Genomic DNA, 23,315 nt, shown 5'->3' with positions numbered 1-23,315 from the left:
CCAAAGAAGTAAAAGACAAAACAATCATTGACTTCAATGGAACCATGGTTTGACTTTAGTGGATGAGAATTTCTCTCTGGTGCCTGTTACACACTGCAATCTGAAGCATCACCCAAGTGGTTCCTGCTGGTCTTGGAATCTAAGGTCATGTCTATACTAGTGGCTAAACTGGTACTGCTGTGATCAATGCAGTGGTGTCAATTTAGCAGGTCTGTTGAAGACACACTAAGTCAATGGGCAAGCACTTTCCCTTCAACGTCTGTACTCCACCTCCCTGAGAGGGGGAAGCTGTGTTGATGGGAGAGTATTGTGTACACACTTAAAAATTGACCTAAGTTACGTCGACTTCAGTTACATAATTTACATAACCAAAGTCACGTAACTTAGTCTCACTTACAGCATTGGTATAGGCCAGCCTTTAGTATGCAAAACTTGAACTGACTTACATAGTCAAATAAAATACTTTTTAACCACCAAATTGAAGTCTTGATTTTCTCTCTCTTTTTAAAAAAGTATTCTTGTCCTCTTGCAAAGAAATCAGATGAAAAATCATGTGTTAAAATCTTATGCTTGCTATTTCATTAAGAAGGACATTCAAAAAATTCCAAATTCTGGTTCTTACAGAAAAATATAATTAGGACACATTGCACAAGTTCATGAAGAAATTCAAGTCAGCCTTATTATAATACAGTGATCAACAAGAAGACACTTTTCCTATGAGAAATATGGACAAATTACAGTACAGTAGACCCACGCCATTCATGGTGGATACATTCCTGGCAACATCATGAATGACAAAATCTGTGAATACTGGGGGCTTCAGGTTGAGCTCCTCGTGACGCCCAGCCCTGCGATGAGCACCCCGCAGCTCCAGAACTCACCTCAGGCCATGAGTTGCAGAGAGCTCTACACAGGGGCCATGAGCGCTCCATATGGCTCCTGGCCCCAGTGGTGAGCTCCCTGAGGCTCCTGGCCACCACAGTGAGTGCAGAAGGACTCTGACTGCTGCTATCATTCAGCACAGCCCCCTTCAGACAGCATTCACCCCCCAGGCCGGGGGATGGGAGAGACCCACGGATACATGAAATCATGAATTGTGTTTCCACAAATCACAAGGATCTCCTGAAGCTATAAAACCATGATCTTTCAATTCACTCCTCCCTCCACCCCATTCAGAACAGCAACACTGAGGATCCTGCTTTTTACTGATTGAACTGGCTTAGGTGCTGCTGTTACAACTTTCTGGCAAAGGTTCAGAACTATATACTTCCCTGAAAGTCTAAAAGATTGCATTACAAAGGCCAAAGCTGTTAGTTGGGGGTATTAATTGACTTTTCTATGGGTGTTTCTTTGCTCTCCCCCTTTTTCTATTTGATCAGTGCTTAGTTTGAGAGCTTGTTGAAAGAAGGACCATCCTTCTTGGATATTTGGAAAGTGCTTAGGATGTTGTATTTACTTATCATACCATCCATTAAGTATTAATAAAACAACCTTACTGCAATCATAATCAAATTTAAAAATTCTTTAAACAACTTGGCCATGCATTTTCATCCAGTTCTGCTCCTTGAACTTCATGAAATAGCTATCATTTATGCAACATGCCCAGACTTTGATCCCAATTGTCTTGGCTTCTAATTAAATGGTGATTAATGATACTACCACAGTTCCTGTCTAATAAACTCTCTGGTGGATCCCTATATTATAGATTGTTATTTGTGCACTATGCTGCAGAACAGAGAAATTATTTTCAACACAATATTTTTCCCATGCTTCCATGAATGACTGTTGATAAAATTTTGTATTTCTTAGTAACTTTTTCTTTAACTGTAGAAGACATTGTACAAATTTGGTCGCTTACCTTTATGAGCTTTTCATTTTTAATTTTCCAGTGTGAGGATAGAAGCTGATGCATCAACAGCCATGGAAATAGAAGGTCTCTTTCACCATTGTTGAAGTACAGCATGGCCAGTAATAGTGTATCTTCCCATACACTATCTCCTGCCACTGTGTCTGAAGCCAGAACTAGAATCTATCAGGGTATGTCTACACTACCCTCCTAATTCGAACTAGGAGGGTAATGTAGGCATACCGCACTTGCAAATGAAGCCCGGGAATTGAATTTCCCGGGCTTCATTTGCATAAGCCGGGCGCCGCCATTTTTAAATCCCGGCTCATTCGAACCCCGTGCCGCGCGGCTACACGCAGCACGGACTAGGTAGGTAGGCTTCCTAGTCCGAACTACCGTTACTCCTCATTAGGAGGGTAGTGTAGACATACCCTCAGAGAGTAGATAGCCTCTAAGGAGCATTAGTACCTTCCACATGAAACCCTTTCCATATGAAGTGTGAAGTAGGGATATTAAATATTAAATAATTGACTAATCAAATAGTCAATGCATTTTGCATCAACTATTCGATTAATGAATAGGGCTGCGTGGAGCCTGGGATAAGCTGGGGATTCCCCCACTGACTCCAGAATTCATGTGGCACTGCAACTTTGAAACACTGTGGGGAGCCTGGCATCAGGCTGCACGCGGCGTTTAAAAGCAGCAGCACAGCGTGGAGCCAGGAGTCAGCTGGGGATTCCCCTGCTGACCCCAGGCTCTGTGCAGAGTTTCAAAGCGGTAGCACTGCACGGAGCCCGGGATCAGTGTGGGGAGTCTCCAGCTGATGCCAGGCTCCACATGGAGCTGCCACTCCAGCTGGCCCCAGGCTGCATTGCCGCTTTGAAATGCCACGTGGAGCCTGCAGTCTGGCCCCAGGTTCCACACAGCGCTGCCGCTTTGAAATACCCCCTTGCTCCCTCCTTGCTGCCACTTTTTGATAGAGGCAACAAGTGGAGGGGAGAGGGAGAGAGGAGGAAGTGACTAGTTAACTAACCTGTTGACTAGTCCTTCACATCTCTAATGTGAAGAAAAGGAATGGCCAGGAGGCATGAGAAAAAAGTGTTGGCGGGACGTGTATCTTGTTAAGGTGGAAAACTGCCATTATCTTTGGAAAGAAACTTAGCCAAGCCTGTGATATAATAAATCATATAAGAAAAGCTGGTAGATGGTGGACCAATTGCTAGAATCTGAAATTGTGAAAGAAAAATCAACCACCAGGCAATGATATTTCATATAAGAAATCTGAGCTCACTCAGGACATCCAGTGGCTCAAAAAGAACTTTCATCAACTTTGTCAGGACCATATTATCAGCACATGACACTGGGAAGTTTCTGGAAAGGAGAAACTTGGAGTAGTGTTTGTCACTTGTTCTCTCATGCCCGAACTGGCAGGAACTACACACAGTGGGAACAGGAGAAAGACATGTGGACTAGATATCTTATAATTAAACAGTGCTCCCTGATCCTAACCAGGAGACCGAAGAACTAATTACCATCCTACTGGATGAAAGAAGCCCTGGGGAGAAGGAGGGACAAATTTAAAATAATGAAAAGAACTAGGGATGTAAGCAAGTAGTGGAGTATCAGAGGCAGCGGGGAGGAGGGGGAGGCAGGAGCCAGTGAATCATAGAATCATAGAACTGGAAGAGACCTCAGAAGGTCATCAAGTCCAGCCCCCTGCTCTAGGCAGGACCAATTCCAACTAAATCAACCCGGCCAGGGCTTTGTCAAGCCGAGACTTAAACACCTCTAGGGATGGAGACTCCACTACTTCCCTAGGTAACCCATTCCAGTGCTTCACCACCCTCCTAGTGAAATAGTTTTTCCTAATATCCAACCTGGACCTCTCCCACCACAACTTGAGACCATTGCTCCTTGTTCTGCCATCTGTCACTACTGAGAACAGCCTCTCTCCATCCTCTTTGGAACCTCCCTTCAGGAAGTTGAAGGCTGCTATCAAATCCCCCCTCACTCTTTGCTTGTGCAGACTAAACAGACCCAAGTCCTCAGCCTCTCCGCATAAGTCATATGCTCCAGCCCCCTAATCATTTTTGTTGCCCTCCGCTGGATCCTCTCCAATGCGTCCACATCCTTTTTGAAGTGGGGGACCCAGAACTGAACACAATACTCCAGATGTGGCCTCACCAAAGCCGAATAAAGGGGAATGATGACATCTCTGGATCTGCTGGCAATGCTCCTCTTAATGCAACCTAATATGCCATTAGCCTTCTTGGCTACAAGGGCACACTGTTGACTCATATCTAGCTTCTCATCCACTGTAACCTCCAGGTCCTTTTCTGCAGAACTACTACTTAAAAGCCAGTTCCCCCCAGCACCGTCTCTGCAGTGCTGCCTTCCCTCCGCTCCCCGCTGCCTCTACCAGAGGCAGCAGAGGGAGGTTGGGGGTTAGGGGAGGCTGCCGTGAAGCAGCCTCTGCCCACAGTGGGCAGGCTCACTGCAGACAGAGGCTGTTGCCATGAAACAGCTTCTGCTTGTGGTGGCCGGGGCTGCTGGACCTGGCGTGAACTGGGACTGAACAAGCTTGGCTCAGTCGCAGCTCACACCTATCTTGGACTGCTGTGGCTCTGCATTTTAAATGTAGTAAGAGCCAGGTGGTCCCAGCTCTGTCCTAGCTTGCAACAGTCCGGGTCCTACTCCTGCTGCACCTCTCCAGTTTAAATGCCTTTGCGCCTGGCACCTACTACATTTAAACTGCAGACACACAGGGGGGATAGTTCTTGGACTGGTGCAAGCCGGGACAGAGCACCTTCACTTAGTGATTAGTCATAGAATCATAGAACTGGAAGGGACCTTGAAAGGTTATCAAGTCCAGTCTACCTGCCCCCATGGCAGGACCAAGCTCTGCAGCCAAATACAATTTTTATCAACTACATAATTAGTCAATTACCTGCCTTTTAACAGCCTGAAAAAGAATGGAGACATTTTTGGGACTCTTATAGAAAGGTGAATCTCTCCGACTCCCTATTTCCCCACTGAAAAGGTTATTTGCTATGTTGGTACAGTTACATAAACAATACAGCTTCCTATAAACATACCATGCACTCTGTCCTGCCTCCAGCCAAACTTCCACGAAGAGGAAATGGGATGCTTCTATAAGTCCTTGGCAGAATCCAAAAGCACAAACACTTCACCACCTCTCTCAGAACACTGACTCGCAGCCACATTCTTTCCAACCCTCCAGTTCACCCCATTAGCCAAAGCAGTTCTTTGCTTCATCCAGGGGTAGAGGAGTTGCTAGAATGATCAACTCTCCTCTCCTCCTCCCAGGCCAGAATACATTGCCTGCATGGCACTCCCAAACAGGGAGCCACGGACCCGAGCTCTGTTCCCCTATCAGGCAGAGTATCACACTGACAGCAGACTGACAAACTAGTGAGTACTTTGCTTTTTTAAAAGACATCACACGATTCACTCATTTTTCTGTGGATCGTGATATTATCCCCAGCACCCACATCTCCACCCCCATTCCAAGTATTACATGTCACTATCACTCTCAGCAGCTGAAGTTAAACTTCTTCTAGTTCCCAGTCATCCCTTTATCTGGCCTTGGGATTTCTCTGCATCCTGGCAGACATTTACAGAGCTCTCACTCACACCAAGTATCACATGCCTTTGATCACTGCTTCACGTTCCTGCTGCAGGTACTATGGTTGCTAAGTTCTGGTGTTTTGGCTGCCTAGCAACAGATGTTTCTTTATTCCAGTCAGGAGTGGATCAGAGAGTCCAGAGATAAAAGCAACAGTGATTTTCCACTGCTTTGTCATTGAATAGGAGCCCTATAAATCATCTGCTGTAATCAAAGTCAGCTTCTAAAAAAGGACTCTGTCCTAAAATTAACTGGGTGCAAACTAGAGATTAGATTCTGGACTCTGATAGCCAGTCAGCTCACAGAAAAGCTCCTTGGATCAGTTATAGTTAAACTGGACTGTGTCTTCCAACACAGGGCTAAATGTGCCACCTTTCTGCAATATGTTATGATATAGAGTCTGCAGGGGAAAAATCAATTAGAAATAGGATCAGAAAGCAGATCTTAAATCATAAACTCAATCAAAGACTGAAGAGGAAGGGAAGACGGAAAGCTGTAAGCTCAAGCACTTAAGTGTTTTAGTACAACTGCACATAATTGTACACATGTAATGAGCTGATTATGTTCATGTAAATTAGATAATCATGTTCAAATCCTGGAAATTGGAAAGGTTTATTTTTAGTTGCTCTAGATTAAAAACTTGTACAACTCAAAATCCAATCTTTCACTTCTTCTGAAAGCTTCTGCTTCTCAGATACCGCATCAATACCTCTTCCTGCTCCTTTGTCCATGCCACCTCTCACACTGATTGAAGGCTCTACAATATTTCATTTTTTTCTAATGGCACACATTTCTCCTCTCGCTCTCCCTGACCCATTAGAAATGTTGGGGGTTTGACAGGTATAACTTAGAAGCATTGATATTTCATACAAGAAAGTGAACCGTTCACTTGCAAAGTGTCTCACCCTCTCACACATGCAACTTCACCAATCAGACCACATTCTATTTAGTTCCCATGTTATTTGCTTCCACTATAATACGATGAGAGATGCTATTGGCCAACTCAATGTCTCAGTGGGTAAATGAGGAAGGGGTATATCTCCTGACACTTTCTCTTCCTGGTGTCTCCTTGAAACTAAATAACTCATCCATTTCTCTCCAACTCTCCCTGCCTGCAAATACAATTCCTGATTAGGCCTGTCTGCTCCTCTACAATCCTCCTGCTCTCTACCCCCTGCAACTACTGCACCTACTACTCAGGCCAGAGCCAGGGTTCACCTGCTTGTTCCCCAACCTCTGTTCATCCCACTGGAACTGGGGCTCTCTAAAGTAATGTCTACACTACAGAAAAGATCGAACCTCTGGAGGTTCCTTTTTAGTGTTGAATTTAGCGGGTCTAGTGTAGAACCCCTCCCCCCAAATCAAACACTGAGGATAGCTCCTGCTAGTGTGGTGCTCCTCATTTAGCGAGGAGTAAGGGAAGCTGATGGGAGTACGTGCTCCCATCCGCCTCCTGCAGCATAGACCACAGCGGCTCAGCTTAAGGTAAGTCAATTCCAACAACAAATTTTGCATAGCTGGATGGTGTAACCTTAAGCTGACCTGCCTGGTCTAAGTGTAGACCAGGTCTAAGTGGGTCATCTACTCTAACATAACTACTGCTGGTAACCCTTTCAGTGGTTTGCTTATCTCCTTCTGCGTCAGCCTATGGCTGTGGTTGTGCATGAGGAGAAGTGTTTAGACCAGGGGTGGGCAATAATTTTTTGCCGGAGATCACTTCGGAAAGTTTTGAAGGGGCGGGGCATCAAGTGGAAGGGGCGGGACCAAGATACTTCCAGGCCCCCCTCCCCCAGACAATGATTGGTCTGGGGCTGACAGAGTGCCTTTGCCACCACCCCCCAACGTTTTCCTAGGTACTCATGCTCCTGGCATGGGAAGAGACTTCCCACGCTACCCTACCCCTCAGCCAAATATGGCCTGGGAGCAGGGGAACGTACAAAACCTCCTCCACTCTCCCCATTCCTGTGAGCAGCGCATGGTGCTTCAAATCATCACATGCTCCTGGCAGCGCAGAAGGAGACTTTGCACACTCCCCCGTGCCCAGGCCCTAATTGACTTGGAGGTGGGGGAACAGCAGGACCTCTGCAGGCTGGATCCACCTGCTTGGAGGGCCAGATCTGGCCCGCAGAGGTCCTTTTGCCCACCCTTGGTTTAGACACTGAAGGGATAGTGGGGTATCACAAAGCACTATAATGTGCTAAACTCTAACAGCAACAAAATTAATAGGAGTCAAAGGCTAAGTTTATGTGACTTTAAAGCTGAGAGTTTAATTGCAAAAGGAAGTCAGAGACAAGGCTCTCAACAGCAACTTTAATGCTGGTACATTGCAACAGGTACATTTACAATAGGCTCTTTCATCACAGGATACCAGGTAACATAAAACACTACATATGTGCATATAAGATGCCACGGTAGTATTGGTATAATTTGTAAGAGACCCAAGACTAGAAAGTATCTAAGAAAGGTTGGATGAAGAGGGAGGAAGAAGGCCTATAAGAGGACAGGCCTTCAGGAATTAAATCTGCTCCCCAGCAATTGCTCAGCCATAGGCAACATACAGAGGGTAGGATGAGGACTAAAAAGGGAAGAGATTCCTGATGTTTCATCGGGTAATAATAATTATGCATGAAAGTTAAAAAAGCCCAGCTCAGGCCCTTCATTTTGTAATTTACAACTCACTTTCAGGTGCCTGACAATTTTGCCATCTGCTTTTTCCACTTTAATCAAACAGATAAATATGCCAATCTGTCTACGATCAAAGCCCAGGGCTGCTGCTGGTGCTAAATCGTTCCAGCTCTGGCTGCACAGCATAGTTTTCAGTAGCAGATACTATGAAAGCCCTCACTGACAGAAAGGGCAAGTCAGCAGCAAGTTCAAGATCCTTTGTTGGGAAAACCATTGTTTGCAGCAAGCTCTCCAGCTATCCCATCTGAAAGTGAGAAATCTGGAGACCACTACTACCCCCTCCTCTGCTTCTGCTTCCACTTCCACTTCCACTTCCACTTCCACTTCCACAAAGGAGGCACGAAAATGCTGCAGTGCCCTACAAGCTGCTTAGGAAAAATCTCTGCTATATCCAACATATTATGTCTTCATACAAATATCTTTAGCTCTAAAGAGCCAAAACACTAATAGAAACAATGTTTGTAGTATAATATTTGTACTCCTGCATCTGAAGGCTAGGGAAAGAAATGTAATTGTTTATCCGTGGTTATGCATGGACATCAAGCTTTTCTAATAAGCATATGACAAAAGGACATAGCATTCCCCAATACAGATGACAATGTGCTTTCAGTGAGCTACAAAGAACGATAGCTTTAAGTAATTTTAGTTCAACAGGAGCTACGTCTTCTGCTATAGGATTCAAATTTCCTAACTACTGCCATTAAGTATAAAAACAAAATGTGGAAGAACTGAAGACATAACTATGTTGTATGCAGCTAAGCAGATATAGGAGAAATGTTGTAAGTCTGTTTCCTGTGTAATGCACCCTTCTCCTCTAGTGAAGATGGCAATTTGAGAAAGCTTTTACAGACTAAGTGACATCCTTTCATGGAAATTTGCATTTGCTTTTTGTTTTCTTTATTCTAAAATGCAACTTATCCAAAGCACACAAATTGCTCTTTGAAGATGAAAATCAGCACAATAAACCATGTAAAAGGCAGTGATTGTGATACACAGCACTTCTGAGTCAGTAGTGAAGTGCTCCTGACCCTGAAAACTTTTACTCCCTCAAAATTAGTACTGTCAGTGTGATCAGGTCCATGTTACTTACCTTCATTAATTGCATGAGGCTTAATAATGCAGCAAGTACAGTTTGTAAATTTCGCACTATTGGCTGGACCACGACCGCCACTTGAGGGAAAGAACAACTCCAGCTCCTGGGTGTAATTGAAATTGAAAATATTTTAGTATTACACAATTGCATGACTCAGATCTTCAGAACACACAATATAGTTTTGTGATATCCGCAGCCTCATTGGTTTATATCGTTGTTCTTATAGCACTATATTTAAGTACATAATAATGACCATACTGGATCAGACCAAATGTCCATCTTGCCCAGTATTCTGTCTTCTGACAGTGGCCCAGAGGGAGTGACCAGAACAGGTAATCATAAAGTGATCCAGTCACTCACTCCCACCTTCTGGCAAACAGAAGCTAGAAACACCATCCCTGCCCATCCTATCTAATAGCCATTGATGGATCTAGCCTCCATTAATTTATCTAGCTTTTTTTTTTTTTAACCCTGTTAATCTTGGCCTTCACAACATCCTCTAGCAAGGAGTTCCATAGGTTGACTGTGTGGTGTGTGAAGAAATATTTCCTTTTGTTTTAGACCCGCTGCCTATTAATATCATTTGGTAAAACTCCCTCCCACTTCTTGTGTTAAGAGTGATATTTACTCCTTCCCTTATCTATATTTTCCACACCAGATAGGATTTTATGGCCCTCAACCATTTCCGCCCCCCCTAGTTCTCTCTTTTCTAAGCTGAAAAGATCCACTCTTACTAACCTCTCCTCATACAGAATCTGTTCCATAACCCTAATCATTTTTGTTGCCACTGTCTGAACCTTTTCCAGTTCCAACCTATCTTTTTTGACATGCGGCGACCACATTTACATGCAGTATTCAAAATATGGACGAACCACAAATTTGTATAAAGGCAATATGATACTTTGTTTTATTCTCTATTCTTTCTTAATGATTCCCAATTTTGTTTGCTTTTTTTGAGTGCTGTTGCACACTGAGTGGATGTTGAGAGAGCTATCCACAGTGACTCCAAGATCTCTCTCTTAAGCAGTAACAGCTAATTTAGACGCCATCACCATATATGTGTATGTGTGTATATATATATATATATATATAGTTGGAATGATGTTTTCCAATGTACGTTGCTTTGCACTTATTGATATGAAATTTCATGCGCCATTTTGTTGCTCAGTCAAGCAGTTTTGAGAGATCTTTTTATAGCTCTTTGCAGTCTGCTTGGGACTTAGTATCTTAAAAAGTTCTGTATCATCTGCAAATTTTAGCGCTTCACTCGCTCTTTTTGCAGATTTGAATAGAACTGATCCTGTATAGACCCTTGGGAGACACCACTAGTTACCTTTATTTCTCCATTCTGATAACTGTTCACTTATACCTACCCTTTGTTTCCCATCTTTAAACCAATTCCCAGTCCATGAGAGGACCTTCCCTCTTATCCCATAACAGCTTCATTTATACTTTTCTCTCTAGTTCCATTGATATGATTAGCCATGCCCTGGCTGCTGTGAGCATTTCTTCTTCACTTTCCCACTTCAATCTGTGCAAAAAGTTGCTGCCATAATTTCCTTTCCCAACATTAGCTGTTTCCAGTTTTCTGCATTCAACTCAAGCTTATTGATTCTCACTTTAACATTGCTCCACAAATCCTCCCCACATCTACATTTCTGATCTCATCCCTCCTGCCACACCCTTTGCCTGTAGGAATGGTGGGAATCCCCCACTCAATTCTCAATATGGCACACACAGACTAGAGTCGATACTAACCTCCTTCCCCCTCATCTTCATATCATCCTTGAGACAAAGAAGAAACTTTAGCCTGAATTTTTTATCTGCCTTCTCTAACACCTTTTCTTGCCTTCAGGACTATCTACTTTTTATGTTCCTGAATGTGGGCTAATGAGACCCATATGCTCTGGCTGCCAGAGCAAAATAGCTCTGCAGAGGATGCAGTACCCTATAACATGACATCCTATTGCACATGTTCTGATCATGCCTCTTTTCCAACTGCTCCTTTTGTTTCCTTTGCTCGCTGCCAACTCCATGTCTTCCTTCCATGTAATTCATCCACTGTGCTCAGAACAACCTTTCAATTAACATTATCCAACTGGTCTGAATGTAGCCTCCAAAAAGATGGGTTAGTCAACTTATCAAAGGGAATTTGATTAATTTCCTTTTAAAGGAAACAACAACAAATCTAGAGATGTTACCACTAAATTCATCTGATTCTTTCTTGTATAACAGTCTCATGGCTAAAGCTTATGTCCTTGAGTTCCCTCTGACTATGTTTCAGAAGGAATTAAGCTGAATTTAGGATTTTCCCATTCCATACCCTCTTGTTCCTGTAATGGTTGTGATCCTTATCTAAATAAAGAGCCAAACAATGCAATTTTCCAATTCTTTAAAAGAAAAGAAGAAATAACTTCTGTTTTTTGCTACTACCAAATGTACCTTTGTTTTTAATATTTACACCTATCTGAGGCAAAGAGTCAACTTCCTGGATCCTTTTATAAATAATGAAGAGCATGTCTCAAAGACTCTATTCTGGTCTGTCGCCACTGACTATTATTAACTTTAAATAAATAAAGCAATCCCCATAGGCCACAACATCAGGAAAAAACAAAATAAGATAAAATAATTACAAGTGTAACACTTTTAACTGCTATACAAGCATCCCTGAGCTACAAACATCTGCACATACATATAAATGCTCACCTGCAACCTTGGGGTAATGGTGATCAGTGCAAATGCTGACGGGGGACTCTGGAGGAGCAAAGGGCAGCCCCACAGCCAGTGGCTAGAGAGAAGCAGTGCTCTGAAAGGGAAATTGCTACTTCTCTCCAACTTCTAGTCCACAGCTTCCCCCCTCCCCCGAATCCTCCAACCTGTGCTCACTGTCTCCTGGTGACTGGGTACAGCCTGCAGGAGGTGGAGGGGAGCCAAAGGATGGAGCTGGTCATAGGACGTTACCCCAAATACGGCCTGTAGAAATGGAGATGTTATCCCTGGATAGCCTAGCTGACAAACCTTCAACTTGATATGCAATTCAGTCTGTGAATCAAAACAATTGAACCATCCTCAAATGAGCTTAGGTTTGTTTTCCTTTCAAAAGATTTTTTTTCCAGTATGCTTTAATTGACTCTCTTTCTTCCCAGGCAAGTGTCTAAAATCTGAACCCTACTAATTTTTTGGACATCTGGTATGCAGTTACCTAACACTGTATGGCACCTGCCCATTAAATTCATAATCCCAATTGCTTCAGAGATAAACTCCAGTATTCACAAGGTAAAGAGGAAAAAACCCACGACGACATATATAAAGATATATGCAAGTCTACCAAAATAGCAAGCTAAGCATTTAGTCACAGGAAGAGTAAAAATTAGCTAGCCTTTTAAAAATAGTTACTATAATATGACAAAAAGCAGCATTTCTAACATAATTAAATGCAAGAAAAGTAAAGCAACAATCTTATCAACAGAAAACATAACACTTATTTCTCTAACTAAAATCTTGTGTTAAAATATAATCTTTCCTACAGCCTCTTTCTTCAGAGGCTGCTATTCAACTAGCAGTATGCCAGAGCTGAAATACAAGATATAGCTACACTACAAAGGTTACAGAAGCAGCACTGCAGCTTTGCCATTACAATAGACACTTGCTACATAGGGTTTTTCCTGTCACAGCGATAAATTCTTCCATGGACCTAGCAGTGTCTATACCGATGGCTTTGGCTGACTTAATTACATCTTTTAGGAGTGTGAATTTTTCACACCACCAAGTGAGACAGCTATGTTAATCAACATTTTAGGTGGAGACCAGACCACACTTTGACTCCTATCTTTCCAAGTGAAGTTACCCGGATCTTTCAGTCTTACAGACTCAGATCACAAGCATGAATAACCACTGTGATCTTAATAGCATTCCAATGGTAGTGAGTTTCACCTGGCTTGACCAATTCAATGTACACATCTCACTAATATAAAGCTGTACTTAAAAGATGTCATGTAAGATATCAAAAGAACACTAACAACACAATGATAATTAATATTATTGTGTGGTGTATGTATGGTGGACTAATGCAAAATTACAAACATATTGGAAGTTACGTTCTTAAAATGTGTCTGCTAGGCAGGGTTGAAGCTACCTCCACCCTAGACAAAGAAATGTGGTTCTGCTCCTTTAGAAGTACTTCCAGGTTACAATAAGAATCAATGGGAACATATTTACATAAGAGGTGAACAAAAGCATCAATGCCACAAGGGGAGAAGATAACCATTCAGCATCACAGCACAGAAAAGAAACTGCAGGAAACCAATCAGTTTCCATTATAGAAACAACCACTCAAGACCTTCATCAGACTCCATGACACTTTCTCTCACAGCTGGGGCTATTAACTTTAAGAAAGATTCATTTTCAAAACTTCAATAAAAGAGAGGGGCTGAGATCCACAAGAGATCTTCCACCTAAGCTGACAAAGAAACTGAGCACTTTTGTCTTTGTGGGAGATCCTGATTATCAAGGTGATCAGCCATCTTGTCAGAAGGAAGTGTGATAAGAATCTGACCTTGAACCAAGACCACAGGTTTTTTAAGTCATAGACTTTAACTACACATCCAAGTTTAAAGTGTTGCCTTGGTAGCTCTTTAACTCAGCAATGTGGTAATGGCAAGAGCACTGGGAGAGAGATCTGCCAGAGCTCTAGGTAAACCACTTCCACGAGGGGAGTAACGTACAGCACTGGGAGTCTGTTTACACTGGCACTTTCTAGCCCTGTAACTTGCTATGCTCAGGGGATATTTTTTCACACCCCTGAGTGAGAAAGTTACAGCACAGTAACTTGCCAGTGCAGACAAGCCCTTGGCCTCTAGAAAGTGTTTTTCACTTTGATTTGCTTATAACCATTTCAAATTCTCTCCTTCAGACCTGAACTCACTTAAAACCCTATCTCATTTTGTTAATCAACTTGTTTTATTTTTAATTTAAAGCATCCCAGTGCTGTGTGTGAATGGAAGTGATTGTTAACCCCAGTTAAAGTAATAAACTTTGAACTCTAAATCTTATTACAGGCAGTCCCCGACTTACGTGGATCCGACTTACGTCGGATCCCTAGATACGAACGGGGTGAGGCAACTCCCGCACATGCGCAGCAGCATTCCCGGGGCTCGCTCACCTGGGTCCTAGGATCCTCCTCCTCCTCGGGCCGGCTCCGACTGGGGTCCCGCAGAGCTGCCGGGCAGAGGAAAAGTGCCTCCCCACGCCCGCTGCCCCCCCCCACCCCCCTGCCAGCAACAGGCTGCCCCCTCCCCTGAGCAACAGGCTGCCGAACAGACAAAAGCAGCCTCTCTGCCCCTCCTCCCCTCTATACATGCCAGGCTCCCGGAGCGCAGCAGCGTCCCCGGGGCTCGCTCACCTGGGTCCTAGAATCCACCTCCTCCTCCTCTTCGGCCGGCTCCAACTGGCCTCTGCCTGCAGCAGCTGGCCACAGGGACAGGGATCCCGCAGAGCTGCCGGGCAGAGGAAAAGTGCCCCCCCCCCCCGCGGCCTCGCAGCCTCCCCGCCTCCCCTGCCAGCAACAGGCTGCCCCCTCCCCTGAGCAACAGGCTGCCGAACAGCAGACAAAAGCAGCCTCTCCGCCCCTCCTCCCCCTATACATGCTGGGCTCCCTGGGCAAACAAAGACTCCACCAAAACAAACAAAGTGCTGGCCTCATTGTGTTAGCAAAAAAAGGACCCTCCTCCTAGGACCCTGGGTGGTGTGTGGAAATAAAGCTATTAGCTCAAAGCATGGTGCAGAGCTGTTTGGTATTTGATGAGTTACTCCTTTAGTCCTGAGTTTGTCACAGGGACAGAAATAGATGTGAAATCTTCTGAACTGGGGAACAGACAGCAAAACAAACATTAGAGGGGAGTTAACCTTTCCCTATGCTATCCAAAACTAAAAAAAATGTTTGGCTAGAGTTTCCCCTACAATATGTACCAGTTCCGACTTACATACAAATTCAACTTAAGAACAAACCTACAGTCCCTATCTTGTACGTAACCCGGGGACTGCCTGTATTCCTCTGAAGGTTCCAGGAAAGAGTGGGATGCTACAGAGCACAAAATTTTGGGAAAATTCGGGACTGGGAGTGTGCTGGGGATTACTTGGCTAGTAGTTATCATGGATGGTGTATAACAGAGCATGACTGGAGAGTAAAAAGCAGGCTGCTGAAATCAAATTGATGAATAAGAGCTACCTTACCAAAGAGAAACAAGGTGCATGGCTGTCTGCTGGTGTTCAGGCTGGGAGCCATAGCAGCACAGCAATTAAGGCCCCTGGTTTAGAAGGCAGGGGGTGCCATAACTCCTGATTGGTCTGGATTATATCCCAGAATGTAACCAGCACCTTCACTACTCCATTTCCTAGGCTCCTCCAAGCCCAAATTCCACTTCTCATCCGTACCCATTACATGCAACCCAGGTTCCTCTGTGTCCTCAAGTCTTGCTGACATACCATGACTCCTTACAGTGCCATTATCCCACAGATTTTCTCCATGCACCCACCCCCAAATTCTAATCCAGATCCTCCTCCCCCCCCCCCCCCCCACACGCTCCCATCAAAGGACCCAGGGCTCCCAACATGTCAATTATCAGAGCTCTGGAATGGAGAGGGCGGTGTCCCAGGCCCTGCACCTCTCTAGGGACAGTGCTGAAGATGACAGTTGAGATATGTGGGCTGTGAGTGGCAGAAGGGAAGTAACTATGATTGGGAAAGTATGAGTGGAACATAAATGGGATGTTGAATGATTTCGCTACTTATTTCCTTGCTTTTTAGAATTTACATTGCTAAGCCATATAGTCTGCATAATTAACACAAAGTTGAAGCTTCTCCTGTGTATTCTGTATATATACACATATATACCCTTGGAAGGATTAGATTTCAAATAGGAAAATGTTGATTTTAGCATACACACACAAACCAACATTTTCTTCTTTTATAACAATCAAAATGTACACATACGCAAAATAAGAGTTCCTGGATCAAATCAAAAATCTAAATAATTGTAATTGTTACAAATGGACTAACAAACAACAATAAGAGTGGGTATTCATTCATTTAAGTATCAGAGGGGTAGCTGTGTTAGTCTGAATCTGCAAAAGCGGTGAGGAGTCCTGTGGCACCTTATAGACTAACTGAAGTGTAGGAGCATAAGCTTTTGTGGGCAAAGACCCACTTCATCAGATGCATGTCATGTCATTCATCTGACGAAGTGGGTCTTTGCCCACAAAAGCTTATGATCCTGCACTTCATTCATTTAAGGATATTTTATTCTATTTTGAGGTGTGATGTGGATCATTTCAGTTTTTACAGTTTATAAAGCTTTAGCCTTTTCAAACTCAATGTCTACTGTCATTAAAGAATTTCCTGACTGCCTCCCCATAAATTCCCTCAACTGTGAACACTTAAATCAAGTTGCAGTGGGTGGAGAAGGTCTAGGTTGGATATTAGGAAAAACTATTTCCCTAGAAGGGTGGTGAAGCACTGGAATGGGTTACCTAGGGAGGTTGCGGAATTGCCATCCCTAGAGGTTTTTATGTCCTGACTTGACAAAGCCCTGGCTGGGATAAGTTAGTTGGGGTTGATTCTGCTTTGGCAAGGGGACTAGACTTGATGACCTCCTGAGGTCTCTTCCAACTCTATGAGTCTATAATTCTATGATTCTACTAAATCAATACAAATCTAAAACCAAGTATGTACAGACATCAATATCTGCTGAACTCATACAAAGAAATAATTGAATTCCTCCTAGAATGTGATAGATGAGTTGGCATCAGTGTCCTAGGACAAATTTTCTAAGGTTAGTCCCTCTGTGCCAGGGTGGGAATATGTAGGCAGCATACTTTGCATAGATGCTATCTGCACAGTGGATCAGATTGTCTACAACTGTGTCACTGTGGAACATTTAAATCAGCACTACGTGCAAATGAAAAAAAAATTGGATTTCCATACTTACTGCAGCCTCATCATAAGATTAAGTAAAAATACAGCTTTATAAATGAACATAATGAATAAATATATTTAGAAAACTTACTCGAGCAGCAGAAGCAAAAGAGTCAGGTCCATGAGCTGCATTTCTTATGCCGTCTGTTCCAAACATTGCTCTAATGCTGCCCGGAGCCTCAGAACGAGCCACACCAGAGTTCGCAGGTCCCAGTAACTTTTGCCACTCCGACACAGCATCATCTCCTAAAATCTCCATGACAACAGTGGGGCCACTTGTAATAAACTGGAGCAGCTCACTGCAAAAGAGACATAGCAGGCACAGAATTCACTGTACAGAAAACAAAATCTATGCACTGGTTCTCAACTCTCACTAGTATTACAGGAAAGGATAACAGTCCATGCATGGCACAAGTAATCACACAGTGGTATGTAGCACAAGGCTCTGGAGCAGCGGTTCTCAAACATTTTGCCCCATGGCCAACATGGCTCAATGCAAACTTTTTATAGACCAGTCGCTAATGGAAACTCACCATTAATTACATAACTGCACCCAAGCCATTTTGCTAGCGCTATAGTTAGGGAGAGCAGTTTAATTTAACCAATGAGAAAGGAAATATTAATTGAAATATTAATTTAAATTATTAAACAGACTACGTACTTTAACTTTCTCATGTTTATTTAAAATGAATTTTGATTAAGTAAAATATTAATTTATGTACAACACAAAAGGTTCCCATGTTTTCTTTATTTGTGGCGGGGTGGGGAACCTTTTTTGGGTCCAGAGACACTGACCCACAGAAAAATAAGTTGAAGACCACACAAGTGAGAAGCAAAAAAACCCACCAAAAATAATATACTAGGCTCTGGGGTTGGGACAAAAATGGAGGGATTTAGTGTGTGGGACAGGGCTGCCAGCAAGAGGAACAGGGGTGCAGGAACTGGGCAAGAGGTGGAATGCAGGAGGGGGTGAAGGTGCAAGGTCTGGGCGGGAGGAAAGGCACAAGCGGGGGTGAGGGAGGGCAAGACTGGAGTGCCAGCGTGGGCTCCCTGCTGCAAGGGAAAGGAAGGGAACTGAACTCAAGCCACAGACCAACCACCCAAAAGGCAGCTGTGGATCTCGGACTGCAGTTTGAGAACCACTGCAAGGAATGGAGGAATACTGGATGGGATAAGGCAAGGACAGCGGAGACAAAAGACCACTGGTGAGCCATTCTTTCCTTCTAGTAGTGCTCCTTCCACCTTGTAGACTCGTGGTGTCCATCTAGAGAGACTATTCAGCCTGTACATTTTTTCTCATTGTGGTAACAAGCATGCTCTCACAACTAGGGAGGCCCTGCACTAAAAATGTTTTACTTCAATTACCCACTCCACCATGTGCTTCTCCCCCTATGAGATATGGAGTAGATTGTAATCTCTGCATCACACTAAAATGGAAAACTGAATTCTAGTGAAAATGGTCCCTATTAGCCTTCCTCTGATTTGAACATAATAATCTAAAATAAAGTTTGATTAAGGGAAAAAGTAAGGTTAGAAAATTACAGCATATTTTTATAATTTTTATTTCTAATTTGCTTAGCACAGGCAATGTGCTCAGTGCTGTACAAGCCACAGAGATACAGATAAATTTTTCCTTGAAGTTTCTCTGCACTGAATCAGACTGAGAAATCAACATACGGAGGAAAATGAAAGTTGTTGCTTTTTGTGTTACAAACTCATAATTTCTTGGAATCGTGGAAATCATAAGATATTGAGGGGAAGATATGACTAAAGAGGTGGCGAGGTAAGGAAAACAAACAATACATGGGTAAAGACTCAAAAACCCAAAAATCCAAAAGTTAAGTTTGAATATATGTAACCTTAATTCTGCTCCCTTGAGCATACGCATCATTAGATAACTGTCAGTTACACAGTCACATACTACCATCTCTGCAGCAATCCATCTCATTCAGTTTGAAAGCTGGACATTGCACAATGAATGAAAAAGTTACATGAAGGTTTTTTATTCAATTATTCTTAAAGTTACATTTTATGGCTTATCGACACAGATGCACAAGAGAAAATTTCTGAACAGCTCATTATTTCTTTTAAAAAAACAAATCTTGTTCACTTATTTATGTTAATGCATGTTGCAAAACACAATTTAACATTAACATTTAATCACCAAGAAGTTAATTGCTATTTTTCCCCCACTATTCAGCAAACTTTCATTAGCTACCAATTTTGCTAATTAAATTAGGAAGTCCTGTTTATGAAATACTAATAAATCTCTAATAAAATGCTCTATGTAAATGGATGTGAGAATTTAAATTTTGTAAGTGTGAGGACACTTCTTCAGTTCCCCAACTGTAGCAAAATCTCATAGAACAGATATCAAGTATTGCTGGATGGCCGACAGAGTACATTATAGTGAATTGAGGGTTTACAGTTTCTCAGCTTGCAGTTAGTTTAGAAATCCATGAAACAACACTACAGACATTCTCATTCATTTACAAACTTATTCAAGCAGACATACTCAGCAAAGTAAAAATGATAGCTCTGTTTTCCTAAGAGCTTTATTATAGTCTGGCATTTCCTAGGGCCATTTCTCTACAATGCACAGAAATAAATCTGCTCCTACGCAAACCAAATGCTGCTTCTGGAATTAGGTGGCAATTATGATATTCCCACTGCTCAGGAAAATCTTGACAGTGCTGCACTTGGTTATCTGTCAGTTGCAATTTTTTGTTCTGCATGACCAGAAATATAAGTTTCCCAAACAGGGCTGACCTTGACCAACTACACTGTGAGGGTATGTCTACACTACAGCGTTATTTCGAAATAACGCATCAACACACAAAATGCATTTCGAAATAGCTTTTTGCTATTTTGAAATAGTGCGTTCACGCTGAGAGGATGCTGAATCGCATTTAAGGCCAGCCGGAACCAGGTCCAGCAGGGCATCAGGTCAGGAGTTACTTTGTGTGGCTGCTGCCTGAGGCTGAGGCCTATGCTTAAAGAGACCTCCCCTAGACGGAAAGTTCTCAGGTTTCCCTGCTTGCTCACCTATGAATAGAAATGAATAGAAATATTTAAGAAACTCCATGAGGGACAGCAAAGCATTTTGTCTCTGCGTGTTCTGGTTGCCCTCACTCGGGACATCACAGCACTCTGCAACATGGAGCCAGAGCTGCCCCTGAGCACTCTGGTGCTTCTCATGGACGCATTGCTGTGAGCCTGGCTGCGCTTTCTGCAGGCTGCCATCTGGGAGGTTCATTGGGGGGCTGTCAGTATCCAGGAGGTCCTGTGGGAGAGCTTCGACCTTGAGGAGCATTAAGAGCCTCCCTGGTCTGCCCCACTGGGGGCTTATGCCTCATTCCTCCCTCACATCCTTCCACTTACCCCTCTCTAACCCACCTTCCTGATGCAAAATAAAATACATGTATTTTCATGAATACAAACTCTCTTCATTTAACAAAACTGGGGTGAGGGAATGAAACTCTGGTGAGACTGGGGAAAGGAGGTGGGAGAGGGGAGGAGGAAACCTGAGAGGAGGGAGCTGGAAGGAGGAAGCAAGGGGAAGAAGGGGGAAGGGAAGTTCAGGGCTCAGGGTTGGGGGTCTCGCCAGACCAACTTGATTGTCATGCAAACCTGCTCCTGGGTTCTCATGTGGCCTTTGGTGGCCAGGTTGGCAGCTCTCCTGCCATAGACGGCTGCGTTTCTCTGTCAAGTGCGGAGATCATGGACGTTGGGGGGCATCCCCCCCAAACCTGAGTAAGGTCCACCATCTCCACTCTGGACCAGGAAGGCGCCCGCCTTCTCCGGGCCCTGTCAGGCTCCAGGGAGCTGGCAGACTGCTCCTGGGGAGTGGTGGAGGGCTGGCTGCCAGTGGCTTGCTGGCTCATGTTTTGGGGCCACTGGGTCAGAGGCAATGACTGCTGGCTCTGGGCTGGCAGATTTGGAGCTGGCACAGGCACTGTAGCCAGAGTCTACCCCTTTAAGGGCTCCAGGGAGCGGGAGAGGAGTGTTCTTGGTTGAGGCCAGAGTGGCCACCAGGGCACCCTGGGAAGGGCTGGAGGACCCCTATGTCGAAATAAGTGTCTACACAGCCCTTATTTCGAAATAGCAATTTAGAAATTGGTGTTATTCCTCATGGAATGAGGTTTACCAATTTTGAAATAAGCCCTCTGCTATTTCAATTTAATTTTGAAATAGCAGTTTGGCTATGTAGACACTAGTAAAGTTATTTCAAAATAACTTTGCTGTGTAGACATACCCGAGTGGTTAACCTGGGCCCAGACTCAGGAATACATTAGCTACCCATGCCTTCTTTGCTAATCAGATAAAGCCCAGGTGTAAATAACAAATAGCATTTATTCATTATGCACTCTAATTAAACTTGATAGAATATCACAAAACTGAAAATATTTTAGAAAGCTACATGCGCACAAATATATAAATATTTTTATCCCATGTTTGTGGAGAGATTAAATATTTCATAGTTACATGTAATGTGAAACAGCAAGAGCCACACAGAGTATTTTGTTCAGGACCATATAGATGCCACATTTTGAGATACTTGTGCTTTTGCATATTTGCTGGCTGAAGAGTATCAGGTACCCTGGATGTACTCTGCAATTTTCACTGATTGCAAGTCATATTCTATAACTGTAAATTTCCCTTTTCCCATTTCTTTTTTCACGAGGGTCATTTTCACTTCTCAAAGGGTGGATGCATTCATTGGCACTTGATGTGACATGGGATTGTGGAACTAGGTCCATCTTAGGAGGCTGGAAGGGATTCACACAAAGTTTTACCTACGGGCCCTTGTAACTTGAGCACAGTTTTGATTTTGCCAGATTCTTTTAGTATTACAAGCACATGAAATGAAAGTTCTCTTGGTCAATCTTTTCCTGTACAGTAAATGAATAATACCTCCAAAGTATGCACTTACTTGTAAAAAGGCCTTGATTGATGATCTAAATAGAGATCCATTGCTTCTTTCCTAGAAAAGATGTAAAAAAGAAAACAAACCCCGCATGAACCATTAATGAACAATTATCCATTAACATGCCTGTAACGTGGGAAGTCTCTTCCCGATACCAGATAGTTTGTGGGTGGCCTATGCTGTAAATCATGAGGGTTAATATACCTCATATGTTTTTATCATAACAAGTGTAACTCTTTATATTCCTTTTACACAGAAAAACTGATAATCCTCTGCATCCTCCTTTGGATTCTACTCAGCTCTTGGCTTATATGGTATCTTGTAGAATTTAGTTCCACAGATAAATTACATGTTGTATAAGAGTACTTCCTTTCACTAGTTCTAAGTGCATTGCTTTTCAAACTCACAAACCTTTCCTATATTTTTGTGTTATGACTAAGAGCAAATGGGAGCACTATAGACACCTTCCATGTACCATTTGCTATTTCACAGTTTTCATATTCATCCTCAGATTGAACAAGCCTGTCAAATCAATGAAGCCACATTTTTTAATTGCAGAGCAGCAGCTCATCTGCTTTGCTGTAATTGGTTTACTTGCCTAAACTATATTTTTGTTTGTCCTGGGATGCCAGACAATAGGATTTTTCACAGCCTGGTTTCTACCTAAGGTTTGCAGATTTTCCAAGGCACAAAAATATCATAGTGTTCTGTAGATTTCAGGAAGAGGGTTGTCATCTGTTTCGCTTTTTTGTTTTAAATCAGAGAAAGTGTTTTCCCCCCCAGTACTTCACCACTTTTGGAAACACATTTCAGCCTTGTGCTTTCCTGTAGGTACATGCCAATTGCCACACATTGCTTCCACACCACTGGCCTGAGGTGCTGTAATACAATTATTTCCAACACTGTCATGCAATTGAACCAGTTTACTAAGATCTCAGTTAAATCAACTAGTGATTTTCTCATCACACCTTAACCTGTGGTTATCAACCTCTTTTCCTCACTACTTTAGGGCTTTAGTCCATAGCAGTTCCATGTGTGTAACTCCTGTTGGCTCCACTGGGATATCTGCAAGTGGAGTGCCTAGAGAATTCATGCAGGGTCTCTAAGTTCAGTTTGGACACTGGGTGGCTTCTCAGCTCCAATTCAA

General features: G+C 43.1%; 1 protein-coding gene across 3 annotated transcripts in view; it reads right to left on the bottom strand.

The window, feature by feature from the left end:
- NME7 (NME/NM23 family member 7) overlaps positions 1-23,315 on the bottom strand; it is a 175,736-nt gene that overhangs the window by 85,048 nt on the left and 67,373 nt on the right. For all 3 annotated transcript variants that reach the window (XM_075907002.1, XM_075907007.1, XM_075907016.1), the window contains exons 5-7: positions 22,175-22,225; positions 17,333-17,540; positions 9,268-9,373 (exon numbers count right to left, since the gene is read on the bottom strand). In XM_075907002.1, coding sequence (XP_075763117.1) covers positions 9,268-9,373; positions 17,333-17,540; positions 22,175-22,225 — 365 coding nt within the window. The remainder of the gene's footprint in view (positions 1-9,267; positions 9,374-17,332; positions 17,541-22,174; positions 22,226-23,315) is intronic.

The sequence above is a fragment of the Pelodiscus sinensis genome, chromosome 1, assembly GCF_049634645.1.
Source record: "Pelodiscus sinensis isolate JC-2024 chromosome 1, ASM4963464v1, whole genome shotgun sequence".
Lineage (NCBI taxonomy): Eukaryota > Metazoa > Chordata > Testudines > Trionychidae > Pelodiscus > Pelodiscus sinensis.
This window is presented reverse-complemented; position numbering and strand designations above follow the sequence as displayed.